This window comes from Lampetra fluviatilis, chromosome 5 (genome assembly GCF_964198595.1).
Source record: "Lampetra fluviatilis chromosome 5, kcLamFluv1.1, whole genome shotgun sequence".
Classification (NCBI taxonomy): Eukaryota; Metazoa; Chordata; class Hyperoartia; order Petromyzontiformes; family Petromyzontidae; genus Lampetra; species Lampetra fluviatilis.
The window spans coordinates 16,463,046-16,481,889 of record NC_136279.1 but is presented as its reverse complement, the minus strand read 5'-3'; the positions used below and the strand labels follow the sequence as shown (position 1 = coordinate 16,481,889).

The 18,844-nt window shown below is 47.0% G+C and overlaps 1 protein-coding gene across 4 annotated transcripts; it reads right to left on the bottom strand.

The window, feature by feature from the left end:
* Positions 1-3,195: 3,195 nt before the first annotated feature.
* Positions 3,196-17,596, bottom strand: MUL1 (mitochondrial E3 ubiquitin protein ligase 1). Of its 4 annotated transcripts, none has more exons than XM_078856984.1 (7): positions 17,179-17,596; positions 15,418-15,563; positions 14,728-14,815; positions 12,502-12,622; positions 11,304-11,520; positions 10,398-10,650; positions 3,196-9,013 (listed from the first exon to the last, which is right to left on the bottom strand). In XM_078856984.1, exons 2-7 carry the CDS (start codon positions 15,556-15,558, stop codon positions 8,748-8,750), a joined length of 1,086 nt encoding a protein of 361 aa, XP_078713110.1. In that variant the 5' UTR covers positions 15,559-15,563; positions 17,179-17,596; the 3' UTR covers positions 3,196-8,747. The 4 variants fall into 4 exon arrangements, with proteins under 4 accessions (XP_078713110.1, XP_078713111.1, XP_078713108.1 ...); XM_078856985.1 differs by having other exon boundaries at positions 15,418-15,558; XM_078856982.1 differs by lacking the exon at positions 17,179-17,596 and adding an exon at positions 17,099-17,162 and having other exon boundaries at positions 15,418-15,558.
* Positions 17,597-18,844: the final 1,248 nt, after the last annotated feature.

The following is an 18,844-nucleotide window of genomic DNA, read 5'->3' as shown; positions in this document are numbered from 1 at the left end:
TGTATTGCATGTCAAATTCCTTGCTGAATTAAAATGACTGATTAATCACTGATGCATGTTATGATTATGGTTGCTTTTACTCCCGTACTTTCAAATGTATACTAAATAACAATTTATCGTGCATTAATGAGATTGCAGTTACATTATGATAAACATAAAGGTAAAGATTCCTCCGTATAGCCTGAACAGATTGTTGGGGTAAGTGCTGTTAGCGAGCACCTATGAAGACCGGCAAGGTACACGAGGTGAGTGGACACACTACGCCCGACCGCCTTTGTCTTCCTATTAGCACCAGGTACTAATTTGAGGCTGAATTGGCCCAGGACCGGTTCAGATAATTGTCACTGGTTTTGGCCGTGAGTGGGAAGCGAACTTGGTTCGCCGGGTTTGTCGCACGGTGCGCTAACTGCTACACTACCGCTCCCCACAATATAACCGTGGATACACATACGTACAAGGGGGCACTTGGTGCTCTGGGCAGGGTACAAAGCAGACTCAAGGAGCTCAAAAGAGGGAGTGGTGTGAGAGGTGGGCAAGGAGTTGAGAGGAGACCACATGCTCCTGAAGGTTGGAGAGGAAATGTAGGCTGGAAATGGGGCAGTAGTTCGACAGGATGGAGGAAGATTCGTTTTATAAAGCATCGTTCAAGCAATTGCATATCGGAATCACTGAGCAACGACAGACAAGCTGGAAGGCTAACTGGCGGTGGGCCGGTGCCAACAATTTATCTGCTATTTACTATGTACAGTATTAAGATTATTACATACGCGTGTTTTGTCAGAATGGGAGTAATGACGGCAGTTATACAGGCACAGGGCACGATGCCAGGAGACATTGATAGGTTAATACTGGTAGGAACATCCTGGTTCCACCAGCCCACAAGTGATTATTGTGTCCGTCCGTCGTGCATCCAAAAATGGGAGGGGCTGGGTGGAGAGGGGAGGGTGGGGAGGGGCTGAGTGGGGAGGGAGGGGCTGGGTGGGGAGGGGAGGGTGGGGAGGGGCTGGGTGGGGAGGGGCTGGGTAGGGTGGGAGGGGTGGGGCTGAGTGGGGAGGGGCTGGTTACCCCGTGGTGCCCTTATAAAACTCAACGTTTAACCTACTCACGCCGGCTTGTGCCCGCCCTCACAGTCAGGCATATTTGCGTAATATACCACGCCGCTGTTGACCCTGGCCATTGACCGAGCAACCCAACGTTCCTACCAGCTCCCACCGCAGGAATGTGTTAATGTCATCAGCATTAATAGCACCAAGGATGTGAATTCGTGAGATGAGCAACACAAGTGGTCGTCATCAGGATAACGATCGAAACGTCGTAGTTTATTTTCTTTGAACCTATCTACGCGACTTTACCGAAAGACCCAAGAATATGAACATCTACATTCAGCTCCGAAAGTGGAAGTATGAAAGACGGGTTGATATTAGAATACCTTAAATAGTATATGTCTGACTCAAGCTTCCTGCATGCCGTCCGATCCGTGTCCTTATTCTCCCATCACAAGAAGGCCCTCCACACCACGAGGGAAGGGGAGTTCAGACTGTCTACTTCCCCTTTTTCAATGGTGTTTATGGAGGTGTATGCAGGCATACCCCGGGTTTACGGCCAGGATGCGTTCCTGAAAAGTATAACGTAAATCTAAAGTACTTAAATCGAAGCAAAGAGATGGGATGATGGATCGTAACGTGGTACAATACCTAAACAGGATTCTCAGTAACCCATTTCGCATCTATAATGTGCAACCATCGGTGTGAAAATTAAGTATATATTATTGATATATCAAGATATATCTACCTTGTCTATGATACCATATGTAGTATTAGTTGTTTGTTATATGAAAAATAGTTTACACGTGGAAAAAAGTCGCCATAAATACGTAATGTGGGCAATTAAAAAAAGAGTACGTGTACACTTGAAAGAGACTATGGCCATGACTGTCGCCGTGCAAAGTAAACAACGTTAGGGGTCTTTGCGGGGAAGTTCGCAAATCTCGAGGACGTCATGGCGAGGTACCACGGTACGTAAAACCGGATTGGGAATCAATAAGTTGAGTACGTTATAGCGATAGTACGTAAAACGAGAGTGCGTATTACTAAAGCAAATTATTTATAATTGTTGGAGCAATCCAACTATCGGGCATTATTGGATATCATGAGATGTATGTTAGTGGCAGGACACAGCACTCCACCTTTGTGTTAGTATACCCGTTGCGTAGATTATATGTACCATATTCCAACACTACATTTACTATGTCACCATTGTTGTAGAATTAGTGTGAGAAAGCATTCCTTCTTCCGGTGACATTAAAGGTCATAATTACAAAGAGGAACAAAATGCGTGTGGCAGCCATTGGTAATTCAATCAAAGTTCATAACACATTCCTGCGGAGGGAGCTGGTAGGAACGTTGGGTTGCTCGGTCAATGGCCAGGGTCAACGGCGGCGTGGTGTAATTCCGCAAATATGGCCGACTGTGAGGGCGGGCACAAGCCGGCGTGAGTAGGTTAAACGTTGAGTTTTATAAGGGCACCACGGGGTGACCAGCCCCTCCCCACCCCTCCCACCCCCCACCCAGCCCCACCCTCCCTACCCAGCCCCTCCCCACCCAGCCCCTCCCCACCCTCCCCTCCCCACCCAGCCCCTCCCCACCCTCCCCTCCCCACCCACCCAGCCCCTCCCTCCCCACCCAGCCCCTCCCTGCACGACGGACGGACGGACACAATAATCCCCTGTGGGCTGGTGTAACCAGGAGGTTCCTCCCAAACACATTCCTTCGGAGTGGGCAGGTAGGAACATGGTTGGACAGCGCATTCGTGCACGACAGCCAGACAACTCATACCTGGTGGGCAGTGTGGAAGCTGTTACTACCTGTATAAGTATAGTGTATCGTGTCGTGTATAGTGTAGTGTGTAGGTTAAACGTTGAGTTTCATAAGGGCACCACGGGGTGACCCACCCAGCCCCCTCCCCTTGCTTAGGCCCCTCCCATTACCCCCTCCCCTGACCAACCCCCCATATCCTTAGGCCCCTCCACCTGACCCCCCCTGCCTTAGGCCCCTCGTCTGAACCCCCCCCCCCTCAGGCCCCTTTCATGACTTCCCCCTTCCTTAGGCACCTCCCCTCTCCGTACCCGGCAGTAGGTCTCCACCAATCAAAAAGCTGTTTGTAAGGTCTCCACCAATCAAAGAGCTGTGTGTATTATATATTTATTTATGCACGACAGACAGACAGTCAGACAGACAGACAATTAATCCCTGGTGGGCAGTGTGGAACATAGTTCCTACCTGTATAAAAGCGTAGCCTTATGTGTCGTCACCAGGAATCAAACCCCACGTGCCATCAACCCTAGAGTATTTACACACAGATACCCGATATCACAGCAACGATGGAGCGTGGCGAGAAACTCGTGAAGACGGCGATGAAACAAGAGGTCAAACCGTGAAGACTTTGGCCACGTGAAGTCATATACAAAGCAAATTAATTCACGATCTGGAGAAAATATGTATAAATGAAGTAATATTTCGTTCGTCTGTTCCTGCAAACGACCGTGGTTGGCAGAAATGCGGTTGGCAATACTCAGGTCTTTTTTGGGAAATTGGAGGTTAGGGTCACAGCAGTCTGTTCCTTCTCTAAACACAAATAAAATAATACAAATAAATAAATGTTAAAATAATTAAAAACAATAAAATGACGTGATTTAACTCAAATACTGAGGGTTTAAGTCCATGGTGATGACGATGACGTTGGTGAGGGATTGGGGGAGATGGGTGTTCTAAGTGGTCTGATCTGTGCTCACACCTGTCTTGAGATGGCTGGTGGGGGGGGGGTGACATTGTGTGGGATTAGAGGGGCGAGCCAGTTTGTTGGGTATGTGGACGCACACCCAGGATGATTGCTTGCGCGGCGTGGTAACTGGGGAACAGCTGGGGTGATTAATGGAATAATTAAGTAAGAGCCCCCCTCGCCGAAATAAAGGGGACTGAGCCAGAGATCGAAACAGCTCTCGGGGGGTGGGTGAAATGGTTCTTTGGGCACGGCTGTGAAGCTTTGCTATGTTTAAACTGTTTTTTTAGGACATTTACATTATTTTAAATGAATACCTGATGGATACCAATCTGCTATGGCCGCTCCAATGAGCTCTGAGTCTCTCTACCTACGTGACGTTACCGAAAGAACCAAAGAGCATGGATTCCTGCAGTCACGAAAGCTTCAAATCAAGATTGATTGCAAGGAGGCAACACAGATGTGGGTGATTTGAAATTGCAAGTGCCAGTCGCCTTGCTAAATAAACCGTGGATACACAAAAGTCCATACCGCGGTTAGCAAATTGGTATGCCGAAGGAAAACCGTGGATAGATATATACCGCGGATGCAAAAAAACACAGGGCAGGCGTGGAATTGCTGTATATTCTACGGATGCATCTCGTCGCTATTTCCCTCCCCACCCACCACTCGTGCAGTTTCACTCCGTGCATTTTCAGCATCCCATACACATCGTCCGCGATGTTGTGTTGATAATCTCGTGTCCTTTCTTCGCTCGAATCGCCCTTAGACGATATTTAATCATGACCACTAAGCGTGGTGGTGATTATAGTGAGAAAAGGCAGAGAAAAGTGAGGTTGTTGCATACGCTTGCGAGAGGTGAGAGTGCTACATCCGTGTGAATGATTCGACTTCGAGAACGGTTTAGAAATTGGACAATATAAAAAGACCCCCGCCAACATCATGGTCACCATCAATCATCGTAAGAAAAAAAGCAGTTCCACTTATATTTCATTGTACGTCTTAGTATATTTTAACTCAATTCACCTGCACAGTATTAAGTGTCTGATTTAATTTTTACGTGATACCAAGTGGGGAAAATCATAGATTTTAGGGAGCGTGTGAAAATGTTTACATTTACACATACTTCTGATAAAGCACAGAAAATAAACATGACCCACATAGAGCTTATTCAAACTGAATAACAAAATTTTCTCAGACGAAAGAATGGTCTTCTGTTGATATATTTGCAGGATACATTTGAACTTACCCTGAGAGACGGCATAAAGTCAGCGTCCCATTTTCAAATGAATAAAGTAATTTACCAACATCGTATGATATACAATGAACGTCAGGCCTATGGGCTCTCATCAGTATTTACACAGGAGACTCAGCTCTATCTTTTATAAAATCCAGATTGAAAACTAATTTCTTTAGAACTGCTTTTTGTGTTTAGTTTGTTGTCCTTCCCCCGCAGCTACGTACAATGTGAAATAAGTTCAATATAATACAATCATTGAGCGGTGGTGCAGCTCTCATGTCAAGAAAACCTTTGTATAGGTTTTACGTATAACAGGAAGTCCTCTGTTTATGTGGGAGATGCGTTCCAAAATAAGGGCACACAAAGCGAAACCGCACGAGACAGCGGCCTGCCGAGTAGCGCATACAAGAAACACACACAATGTTGTAGAAATAAGTTCGCCACATTTAAGTGAAATCGCACAAATCGGACCCGCATAAAGCGAGGGAAATATGTATGTTATATTGTTGTATTATATCTGCTGTAGCCGAGGCATGTTGCCGTCGGTATTGGACTCTGTTAAGAGCGTTCGTGAGCAATGCGGCATTGTACAAAGTAGGACAATTTAACCTCGAAGAGTAAACTGGCATATTTGGCCTTCACTCCATCCACATCATTTCCATCACCTCTCATCAGTTACTCTCCACGACCCCATTATTATATAACCTGGGCATTTTCCGAAATCTACCTTCAGCTACACTTCACCAAACATAATTAGAACATGCCTTTTATTATTATACTAATTTACCCAGGAGAGGCTTCACTGAGTTTCATGACATTTTTTTCAGGAAGATCCTTCCAAATCGTCACCGGAGGGGGAGATGATTTGTCCTGACCTCCTACCAGTGGGCATTAATAAAAAAAAAAACCCTGGTTTGCCCTGTAACCTCATTCCAGCGATCCTTCACTGCTGCTTCGTAAGAAATGTGCATGAAAGGATTGCTCGTCCGACAGATGCCATGGAAAATCCTCCACCCTACAATTCCCTGTACGGCACGGGGTGGCCTCATCCAGCAGTGGATTAATAAAACATGGGCTTACGTGTACATGCAGTGCAGCCATCGATGCCCTGCGAAAGGAAACCTGGCACACTCCTCTTCCACAACCGCAAGACCAAATGTATACATGGCTAGCCACATGCAGATCTTTTGGGGAAAGTGGTTGGCGAGCGCCTATGAAGTCCGGCAGGACACACGAGAGGGTGGGTGTCCACACTGGCTGAGCTAGTGGGGGGTGGGGTGGCACGTGCCCCCCCAATGATCCGATCGAAATCCCTAATTTCGATCGTATCATTGGGGTTTATTAATAATAAATCGGCATTTTGCGACCCCCACTGCCACTGTGTGGCATATTATTATGTGCCAGGGACTATGAGATGATAGGACAATAGTCCATAATTGGCAATAAGTAATGGCAAAGCAGTTATAAGTGACTCAGAATTGTGCACAGTTGCGTATACAGGACACGAGTTCCCTTGAGCGAGCGCGATGCCGATCACACACGGTTCGAATTCGACCCTCGATAGATGGCTGCGCCATCGCCGCACACGCGAATAAAAAGCAAATGACAGGTTCTTACTAACAACTCCTATCATTTTTCATTGCTAGAGGGGTTGCCCCCCTACCTGAAAATCCTGGCTCCGCCACTGGGTGTCCAGCAACCCGCCTTTAGCCGCCTTTGTCCCCAAGTAGCGATGCTTACAAACCACACCAGGTACTCATTTGAAGCCGAGTCGACCTAGGGGAGGCCTAGGACCGGTTCAGATATTCGTCACTGATGTTGACTATGAAGGGGAATCGAACTCGGGTTTCCAGGTTCATAGCACATCACATTAACTGCTACACTATCGCTGCCATGTGCACACACACCCACGGAGATTCATAAACGTCCAACGGGGATTTTATAACTCCAATTTGCATGCTTATCCTGCAGACAGGTGTCTAACATAGAGTGGGTTCGTGGGCGGGATTGCGGTTTGTGCTGCATACATGATTGTCCACCTTGTCTTCTGCACCCCCACTTCCTCTCATTGGTGCAAACCTAAGTCCATCGCGAAAGTGAGGTAATTTCAGACTAGTATAAACCCTCGATATGCGCGAGTTCTGAATTCGCGAGTTTTTGCACATTCGCGAGTTACTAAATGCACATCAATTCCCTATTCGCGACCCACCGGACTCCAGTATTCGCGAGTGGACGTCGTGCCAGCCCACCGACACCGGGGAGGTGCGTGCAGAATTAAACATTTCACATTGCGAGGATTAGTCACGCTCCCTCAGCCGCCCACTTAGTCCTCCGTCTCGCAGCAATCTCGTTCTGAACTCGCTATTGTGATTTCTTTCTGTATACGTACTTAGTCCACTCGTTTACACATTTTGGTATGAACGAGTCGACTGTCGGGTCCATTAAAAAAACGCGAAAACAATCGGGCAAAGTGTTGCGGCTAATGCTCCTCAGTGTGCTAAAATGATAACTGTGCAATGTTTTCAAACACCTGCATCTCCCCAGGAGTCATCCTCCGGAATTCAACACCTTCACCACCACCTCCATTTAAGTCAAATCATCATCAAAGACAATTAAAATCATTGTTCTTGATAATGTATTATTTATTGGAGTCATTGTTATTAAACATTTACTATTCCCCCCATGTTCACTATAGTACCAGGAACGTAAACCCCATTGTTCCCATTGGAAGGTTTCTGCATTCGCGAATTCTGCATTCGCAAGAGTGCTTTCAAGAACGCAACCCTCGCGGATAGAGAGGGTTTAATGTACTCATGAGTAAGATCGCCTTGTTGTCGTAAAATCGTCTCAATTGTAAAAAAATAATGTATAGGCATGGATTCTATAATATTTTCCAACATGCATTTGTCTTCGGAAGTATTTAATTAACAGTTATGGAAGCTGATGGGTAGCAGTCAGGGCAAAATGCATTTGCCATATTGGCAAAGTCCTTCTTGCTACGAGTTGTGTCTCGAAGTTTTGGGCAACGCTTTCACTAATTTGGCCGGTTTTGAAAAGGATAATTCCCAAATTTCAACACAAGTTTATACTAAAACTTCCTTAATATAGGATTATCTTTACAAGAGTTGAAGTGCCACCCCCATCCCATTATGGATGGACCAAGGTACGGAATAACAGACAGCTGCTGCACAAATGCTTGCACCTTAGTCGGAAGGAGTTAATAAACAGCCCACGCTTCCCATGAACATAATCATGTTCGTTACACGTATATGCGTGCACATGGGACCATTGTCAAACTCAACTGTGAAGTTTTGGTCTTACTTGACAGCAGCAGTTTTATTCAATCACGTGTTCAAACGAGCAACTGGTTAATACTTGTTCATTTCTGTTCGTATTCCTGAGCCAATTCCACGTTCCTATGACAAAGCTATTCTATCCAGAGATAAGCCAATGTTGACTTCCCATAATATCATAATTTATACCATATGAAGGCAAGGTGGAATTAGTCAAACCCCATTGAGATTTCAGGGCATTGTGGTGGTCTGCTGTGGTAGCACTGTGTGGTGAGGCGATGTGGTATGATGTGATAGCATTGTGTGGTACAGAATGGCGATGTACAGTTGCTGTGATGTCCCAGTGGTGCCATGGTATGCCGCGTTAGTGCAGTTTGGTAACTGTGGTGTGGTACCACAAATATGGTGTGCGAGCACAGCCCGCAAACCGGGCTCCGCTACGAGTGGTAGAGAGGCACGATGCGGGACACGGGCGAGCGGCACACGGGGCAGCACACGGGGCGTGGGAGCACGCGGTAGCACGGCAAGCAGCAGCACACGTGGCCGCAGTCAAGGAGCACACAGCCGCGCGGCGCGCTCAGGCACACCACGCACGGCAGCCGCCCGCCCTCTTCCGTCCCACCCGTCCCGTCTTCGGGGGCCAACTGGGCCGCCTCGGCCTCCTGCTCGCGTCTCAGCTTGTCCCAGCGCCTCTCTTCCCGGGCTGTGGGAGGCGGCACCACAAGGAGGTAACGATGTGAGATGAAACAACGGAAAACTCTGGCATGGTGATGATGCATCCACTGTGCGTGTACGGTGCACTGTAAGCCACTCAAGTCAGCCTATATAGACAATAACCTGTGTATAGTCCTACCTTTAACCCGCACCTCATGCCCTTCATCAAAATTACCATTATATTAATCCCTTATGCCTAAATCCTGACTCACCACGTCTCTCATTTTGCCATAATTGATGGTAAATTAACAAATACCACAGTTAAATCAAAATGCCTCCAATTACACCCTGATCATGACAGGTATGTCCTATGCTAAACGAGGCAAGGCTTTGCCAGTTGGTGGATGGGCAGCCACTGAGAATCATTAAGAGCGATGTTGAAGAGTGGCGTTTGATGTCCATTAGTGGGCCCACGTCTTGTCACCGGTAACACAAGTTTCTCATCGGAGTTTTTTCCGCCATTGTTTGCTTGGGCATTGTATGCCCTCTGCTGGATTCACTTTTCACTGGTCGCAAGTTTGTGGGTGAGAATTTGCTAATACTCGAGTTTACAATATGAAGCTAGACAGCAGGTTGGCATGTAATTATTGATTACATAAATCGTTATGCTCACATTGATGCATGGAATTGCTTGTGCAAGAATAGATGACTTACAATTTATTAAAATATTTGGAAACATTATGATTGTACTATTGGACCGAATGACAATTTAACAACAAGATGAGAAATACTAGACAAGAAAACATAATTAATTTGTTAATTAATTTCAAATGACAACTCATTGAATATCGGTGAGAGGGTGATTCATTACATGTTTACGTGATAGCAGAGTGGTTCCTCACCACTGTCAATTCAAGAGTAAAAATTCTGAATTATGTCAAAGACTGATAATTTCCATCCGGAAGTATTAATACCATTGTTAACAAGCACTCTGACCACCATATCACCTGGGATGCGTCCAAATTAATCAGATTCTCATACAATGAGCACAGTTGAGCCAGGATAGAGATTTTAAGGTTGACTCGTAGGCTTGCAGCCGTATCATTTTTCACGACCGTAGCATTGTAAAGTAGATGTCGTAGGGGATAAGACTGCTGTATATTTGGAGTTTGCGTGTCACTATCAAGGTCCTCCTGTTTTTCCCTCCACATTTAGAAACATGCGTTTAGATGAATTTGGCTACAGTAATTTCCACGTGATAAAAGCCACTTCGTTGAGCTAATTTGTGGCCAGGTTGCTTCTGAAAAAGAGCTATATAGCTCAGTGAGCCTTACCTGCTAAAATAAACAATAGTTTAGTTTCAGTGTGTTTAGTCACATGGTAATGTATCATTGTGGTTGTAAGGTTATGCATTGCCACAGTGCGGGCACTACCTCGGCGGTAGATCCTGCGCAGGACCCAGAGGGCGAGTGCCAGGGTGAGCAGCGTGCAGGTGACAGCCCCGAACCTCCACATGCCCATGCTCCAGCGACGCTGCTCCACCAGGGCCCGCAGGCCGCCCGCCGCCGCGCTCAGCAGGTAGGCGGCACCGTCCCGCGGGGGGCGCACCTCAGGGGCCCCATGCTCACCCAGCGCCACCTCCCCCACAGCCGTCAGAGTTGCTCCCACGCGCAGCAGGCGCTCAACCTGGCGCACGCGCGCACACGCACGCACAAACATACACACAAAGAAAACGATCCCCCGTATCGCCTTAACATTCTTGTTGGGGCAAGTCATGTTAGCGACCACCTATGAAGGCCGGCACGGTACACGAGGGGGTGGGTGACCAGTACCACGCATGGCTACCTTTGTCTCCCTAATCGCTATGTTTACACACAGCACCAGGTACTCATTTGAGGCTTAGTCGACCGAGGGGAGGCCCAGGACCGTTTCAGATAACCGTCACTGGTGTTGGGCGTGAATAGGAATCAAACTCGGGTTGCTGGGTTCATAGCACAGCACGCTAACTGCTGGGTCACCCCACACAAACATGCATACATACAAGTACATTTGCATGCACTCACACAGTGACAAACAAGACAAAAATGCTGTTACCTTCCAGCACACTGACGTCACAAAGAATGAACGTGACATTATCTTTGCCCCTGGCCCTGCTTGGCCACAAGCTAGATTCGGATGTCTTGTGAGGGCAATGTATCATGGTTTGTTTCTGGGTAGGCTCGGCAAATAGCGAATGGAAAACAACCCTGAGATAGGCTCGGCTATGTGTAATAAAATTAGTGTAAACAAAAGATGGAGGCGGCGGTGAGGACAATGTCTGTAGGATGAGATCGAGCGACCTGCAGCACCCCGCGGGGTCGCTCCCCGCTGAGCAGCCCCAGCAGCTCGCCCCACGTCCCCGTCGACGGCTGAAAGGACTCGGCCACGGGCTCCAGCGAGAGGCCGCTCGCCTCCTGGGGACTCCGCACACGCACGCTGGCCGCCCGTGGTCCCGTGCCCTCCAGGACAAATGGCACCATGTCCGTCCGCGTGTGGATCACATGCTCCGTGTTGTTCCTGCATCAGGGTGTGCATTGCGTGATGGAAGAGGACACAGATGGGAATAGCGATGCTTAATTAGAAAGAAAACTATATATATATAAAAAAAGATATAAACTAGAAATTTGGCAATATTAAGGATGTAACGATTCACGTCTCAGGCAATTTGAATGTTCTTTTTATGATTCCGGGTCGCAATTTGATTAAAGAATCACGTATTTTTTGTTTCACTCGGACTGTCGTGCTTGCTGCAATGTGTCACGCTCTTCAAGTTCGATCCGTTGGTGTAAATGTAAAATTGCATTATTTGAAAATATATTATTATTACATTCATCAACTGATGCCTCAGTGTTTTGGGGGCCCCTGAGTGTAGTTTGGGTCAGGTGCCTAGAGGGGCAGAGGGAGTTCTTCCACAATTCTTCACACGTCCCAGGGTCTACAGAAAGTGTGGAGGGACCTGTGTCTCCTGGGACACGTGTGGGCTTTTATTTTAGATTTTTCTCCCAAAGTTTGATGTACTATCAACTGTTGCACAATTTGGTAGTTGGATGCAACTCACTCTTGTATTGGTCCAGTCACTTGGTCATTTGCTTGTATGTGCATGTTTGCCTCTCCCATCTCATTCCTACCCATCATAGCACATGCCTTTGTAGTGTAGCGGGGTGATGATTTTCTTTTACATGTCACACCTACGTAATACAGATTTGATTAGAATTCACGTTAATTCGAATATAAGCTTTACACACGTGCACCGATTGTGTCATCGCATGTCATATTTAATTTATATCAATCCGTTACATGTGTTCAGCTGTACGACAATTAATTTGGATCTGCTGGCTCTACTATGTTGTTTCACCTTATTTGCTTGTGTGGCTTTTAGCGATTTAGTAAATGTCAGATCTGGAAAACCACTCGATATATTTTTGTTTAAACATCCAAAGGACTGCATTGCCCTTCATATGCCCTGATGAGACCTGCCGAGTGCATCAGGAAAGTTACCAGTGGTGGGTGAGGCTGCTCCAGACGAGCTTCCGCTCCTTGAACTCCACCTGCTGCATGACGCCCAGCACGTCGGGCCGCAGCTGGCTCTGTAGGTGCTCCTTAATGGGGCGCACCGTCCCTGTGGAGTGGAACGGGCAGCCCCGGGAAGCGATCCCCCACCCCACCTTTATTTATGTCGGCTGAATTGTGCATTAAAGTCATCATCATGCATGCGACTCTAAACCTGCTAGCCTACAAGGTAACCAGGATGCATGTATGCTGAACTACTTTCGCGTCGTACGTAGCCAACCGTGCTAACCGGTTGTGCGAAGGATGTGGCAGTACAGCAAGTGGGTTTCTGACCTGTATGGGCATGCGTTTGAGAAGCATTCGCTTACATGGGGTGGGGGGGTTTCTCTCGGACATTTATTTTCCTCTCGCATGCAAAATACCCATTCTGAAAGGAATCAAACATCTTAAAACATCAATTGCCTGCAAAAATCCTGAAACACATTGAGACTGTGTTGGATTTACAAAACACTATAATAAAGGACCCACGACGAGCTGTGCATTACTACAATTAAACAAAGCTCCAAGTTACCTGGAAAATGAACAGTTGAGGTAGTGATTATAACTAGCCACTAGGGGGCAATGGTAATCGCGATAATGTACAGGGTGTTTAAGAGAGATGGACCCAATTTCAAAGCAGTATATTTCACGATGGCAACATGTTACAATTACACAAAAAGTCACAAACTGTTTAATGAGTTAAGTTTCACTAACCATTTTATAAATGCTCTATGTGCCCCTCCACCTGCTGTACGGACAACATCGAGACGATCGTTTAATTAGTCCCAAACGCCTCTCAAAGTGTCTTCTTCCACTGAAATCACCGCTGCCGTGCTTCTGTTTTTGAGGTCATCCAGATTAGTCGCTAATGGTGGCACAAAAACACGGTCTTTTGTGGTCGCCATCTTGCGAATGACTGAGGATAGGAGCTGTTTGTGCGCTGGGAGAGGCATCTAGCGGTAATCATTTGAAACTATATGTCCCGCCCTTTCAAATGGTAAGAGTTTCATTCATGGGCGGTTCGTGGTTGCAGAGATATAGCGATTTCAAATCGAGTCCATCTTTTTGAAACACCCTGTATTGTGCATTAATGTTGACAAACCCATAGTTCAACAACACATAACTACTCCTAAGCACAATCCTGACTATAAATCTATGAAGGGGATTGGGGGTTTGCATCCTGGATGGGTAGGGGTGTGTGGTGATGTGTGTGTATGAACCGTTTTTTTTCCTTCGCCGGTTGGAAACATTTAGGCTGGCCTGCCTACGATCCATCCTGGGTTTAACCAGGCTGGATTGTGTGAGGAGCTCACAAATCCTTGAAAGATCTGGGCAAAGTCCCATCGGTGAGCTCCTCCGGCAGGCAAAGGCTGCGTTGGCTGGGTCATGTAGCCCGCATGCCCAGCCACCGCATGCCTAAACAGATTTTGTTCGGCCGGATCGAGGGGGCTAAACGGGCGCGGCACGGGCTAGAGAAGAGATGGAGTGATGTGGTACAGGAGGACGTGGAGCTGAGTGGACTTGCCGATGACTGGTACCAGCGGTGTCAAGATCGGTCTCTGTGGAGGAGGCTCGTGAAGGACGCTGCTGGGCAGTTGGAGGCAGTTGCCCTCCAACAACAACGGAGGGCGGAGGAGCGACGCTCACAACAACGAGCAGAGCGCCGGGTGGCTAAAGCACAGCAAGTTGGTACAGTAGGGGGCACAGGTGGTGCATCAGCCAGTCATCTCGGTCATCTCGGTCAGTCGACCCGTGGCACCTGCTGGGTCTGCCCCGTGACCTCCTGCCAGTGGGCGTTCGACACTTCACGTGGTCTCAAGGTGCACTTGGCCTGGCACAAGCGTCGTGGTGACGTCACCGCCACTTAGTGGCGAATGGCGGTTGTTGTTGTTGTATGAACCGTCATGGGAAACAATGTTGCAGTGATTCGCACACTTAGCTATGAACCCAGTGATCAAAACCTATATTGGGCCTTCTCTAAGTCGACTCAACTTCATATTAGCATCAGGTAAAGCTTGTGAACATTGGCACTATGGAGACAAATGTGGCTGGGCATGATGCTGACCACACCTCCTTGTAAGCTGTGCTGGCCTTAACATGGACTGACACAGCAATTGCCCCAACAGTCTCTACGACTATAGAGGGGATCTCTGTAATGTGTTTGCACAATTGTACCTTCCAACACCACATATGGTAAGTAGCCCCCAGGTGCCTCCTTCAGCCTGCCCATGAGACCATCGTCCAGGGTAATCTGTGAAGTTTCCTGTGAATCACACGAAGAACACCAGAGACTTTCAGTCATGATGAAAATTAACTGAAATTACCCCTCAACAACAACTGATTCTGTGAAAAGAAACGCACCTATAGCCTTGGCACTCTGAAAGCAGGGTTGGTGGCTCATGCAAGCAATCAAGTGCATGAGAGCGAAACAGCAGCCGGTAGAGAGCAGTGCAGAAAGCACATTGTGTCCCCACCCCCCCCACTCCCGATATCCGCCACTGATGTATCGGATGGGATTAAAATGTGAATTCAAATCTTTCTATTTTTTTTTTATTGTGGGCCAATTACTAAATGTATTAATATTTAACAAAACTCTGAGAGTGCGCAGCAAATGGTAATTCTCTTCCCAAGGGCAGTTGTATCAATCTCCCTCTAATCCCATCCCACTCTCTTTATCTCATAACATCACACCCCATGCTACAGGTCTTGAACCATAAGAGAAGAGTATTTTAAATGATGTATCTTTCCCTTCCTCAACACCATCACCGCATAGAGATCAACATCATTCCCAGAACAAAATTTGTAAATATATTAACTGTAAATGTAACTGTTTTGTTATAGTTCGTTGCCTCAGAGCCAGCGGACCTGCAGCTTGCTCAGAGCTGCACTCTTCCTGCGAGCGACGCTCCAGGAGATGAAGCTCACGGCCACACCAACGCCCAGGAACACCAGCTCCCGCGTACTGGGCCCATCCGGCCCCAACATCGCTCCCAGCAGCGTTGTCATCTTTTCTTTTCACACACAACAAAAGTGAATACAATTACATCATTGCCCCCAACATCAACCACGAGTACCACACGGTAATTACTGAACACCTATTACAATAACCTCAACCACACTATAACACCAAACACACAGCAAATGCACTAACCTCAACCACAATATTACATTAACCATACTAATCACACACTCACCCGAAATAAACTATCACTCGCAACCACTCTCTTAATTACTACACACCTCCACTTCCAATCAACTAGAACACCAACCACCCAATAATCACGGCACCAAACCACAAGCTACCACGTCAACCCAATTAACCAGAGCACCGATAGCCACACGAACCACATAAACCATATTCGTATCTACACCAGCAACAACAACACCATACCAACTAGACACCACTAAATGAACCACACTACTACACACCATCCATTACTCCACGATACAACCTTTATGAAATCACACACCAATAATACACACCTACGGCCCTAACCACCGCATCAACCACCATGCTGACCACTACACGAGCACAAACTATAACATTAACCCAACCTTACCAAATCATTGTTGTGTGTCACGCTGCGGTTATCTGACCTTAATTGTCTATGCTGGTCAGTGCGGGTTTGTTGATGGTTAGAAGCTGAGATGTGATAGCTGACAAGGTAACATTCCAGGCTCAAAACCTGCTTAGCTTCCGATATCTGACGAGGCAGGGTGCATTCCGGGTGATTTGATCATAAGCGCCACACAACGACCTCACCAAACACCACAACCACACAATATACAGTACAACCACATCACAATACAGTAACTAATGGGCAACGGTGCTAATGGTTACCAACAAGCACAAGGAACCACAGTCCCAACTCACACAGCCAAGTTGTAGTTTCACCCACAACAACCACCACACAAAGTACGGTGTCACCACTGGACCAACAGACATATCAAACATATACAGGCAAGCTAATACCTTGTCAACCCCAATTCAGACCTTATTGGTAACCCCGTGCCCTTATAAATCTCAACATTCATCCTACATAGTTCCATCATGAAACGGCTGTACGCCGTATGGACCTGAAAACTATATTTAAGAATATGGGTAACCCATATGGTTTGACAGGTATGCAATCTACAGTACAACACCTAGCAGCATATATATAGTACAACAACAACAGCCGCACCATGCACTGCTGAAGTGTAAAACACACTCACCACCACAAATATTACAGTACACTATCAAGCACGGCTCCAAGGACCAACGAAACCTCTATTGGGTTCAATCCAACCCAACAAAAACCCTGTAGTATGGATATTGGTCGCGAAAGCCGACATTTTAAAACCACTACTCTTAATAACCACGCTCACCATGCTATTATTCAACCACGTACGATATGTGTGTATATATGTAGCCAGACGACAATACACTCGAATACAACCAAACTAAAGTGTACAAGAACATTAACAGGCGAAGCACACGACGATCAACCGCGCACAGCCAAAACACAGCCAACAACTTCCCTACACTCCCCGCCCGCCACTGCACCTGGAGCCGGCGGCATAAAACCTTCATCTCACGCATGAACGTGAGACGAACGTGAGATGAACGTTTACAACCAACCACACCTGGACCGCGTCTGACAACGCCGAGCGACCGTGGACCCCCCTCGCCGAGCCGGGTCTCTGCGGCGCCGGATTTCACTCCCAAGGAGTCCCGGGGTAGAGGGCCGAGGTGGTCGCTCTTCCGCCCGCAAAGCCGCGCGAACCCCGGCGGTGGAGCTCAGGAGAGGCCGAGGATAAGGCCCGCACCGCGGGAAGAAGAGACGAGCGAGAGACTTTGAACTTGATTACAAATTAAAGGTGCATTTAAAAAAAAATGTACGCACGCACGATCTAGCTTTAGGCAGGGTTTTGCCGCGGGTAGATTTGATGGATTTTTAAAAAAATATATATTTTTTTGTCTTGGAAGGAAATCGAGAGATTCACTTCGGTGTGCGACTCGACGGGGTGGAGGGTGGGGGCTGAGTCCCACCCAGGGGGAGGCGCTGGTCGCGCGCGCGGTTTAGTACAAAGTTTAACCCCACCGCGTTTAAAGTTTAACCCCACCGCGTTTAAAGTTTAACCCCTCTGCGTTTAAAGCTTAAACCAAATGCGTTTGAAGTTTAAACCCAATGCGTTTAAAGTTTAAACCCACCGCGATTAAAGTTTAACCCCACCGCGTTTAAAGTTTAACCCCACCGCGTTTAAAGTTTAACCACACCGCGTTTAAAGTTAAACCCAATGCGTTTAAAGTTGAACCCCACCGCGTTTAAAGTTTAACCCAATGCGTTTAAAGTTGAACCCCACCGCGTTTAAAGTTTAACCCCACCGCGTTTAAAGTTTAACCACACCGCGTTTAAAGTTAAACCCAATGCGTTTAAAGTTTAACCCCACCGCGTTTAAAGTTAAACACAATGCGTTTAAAGTTGAACCCCACCGCGTTTAAAGTTTAACCCAATGCGTTTAAAGTTGAACCCCACCGCGTTTAAAGTTGAACCCCACCGCGTTTAAAGTTTAACCACACCGCGTTTAAAGTTAAACCCAATGCGTTTAAAGTTGAACCCCACCGCGTTTAAAGTTGAACCCCACCGCGTTTAAAGTTTAACCTCACCGCGTTTAAAGTTTGAACCCAATGCGTTTAAAGTTGAACCCCACCGCGTTTAAAGTTTAACCCAATGTGTTTAAAGTTTAAACCTACCGCATTTACACGGTGCGTTCTGAGATAAGCCCCCCGTTATTGTAAGAGCAACCGTTGCGTTTCGCAAAGCTGTCAACCCCTTATCAGTGGCCCTACTTATTACAGATCAATTCAGACCTTATGGGTCACCCAGTGCCCTTATACAGCTCAACGTTCATCCTGCAAAGTCCCATCGCAAGGGAGAAACACAAACAAATAGACAATCACCTCTACTACACTCACCACTAGTAGACTCACCACTACACTCACCACTAGTACACTCACCACTACACTCACCACTATTACACTCACCACTATTACACTCACCACTACTACACTCACCACTACTACACTCACCACTATTACACTCACCACTAGTACACTCACCACTAGTACACTCACCACTAGTACACTCGCCACTATTACACTCACCACTACTACACTCACCACTACTACACTCACCACTAGTACACTCACCACTATTACACTCACCACTACTACACTCACCACTAGTACACTCACCACTACACTCACCACTAGTACACTCACCACTAGTACACTCACCACTATTACACT

Excerpts from the sequence above, each read along its gene's own strand:
- MUL1 (XM_078856982.1), bottom strand. The coding sequence starts at position 17,134 with ATGCGTGAGATGAAGGTTTTATGCCGCCGGCTCCAG. Across the intron at positions 14,816-15,417 it reads CAGCTCTGAGCAAGCTGCAG|GAAACTTCACAGATTACCCT; the intron begins GTCCGCTGGCTC and ends TGTGATTCACAG. Across the intron at positions 12,623-14,727 it reads ACCATATGTGGTGTTGGAAG|GGACGGTGCGCCCCATTAAG; the intron begins GTACAATTGTGC and ends TCCACTCCACAG.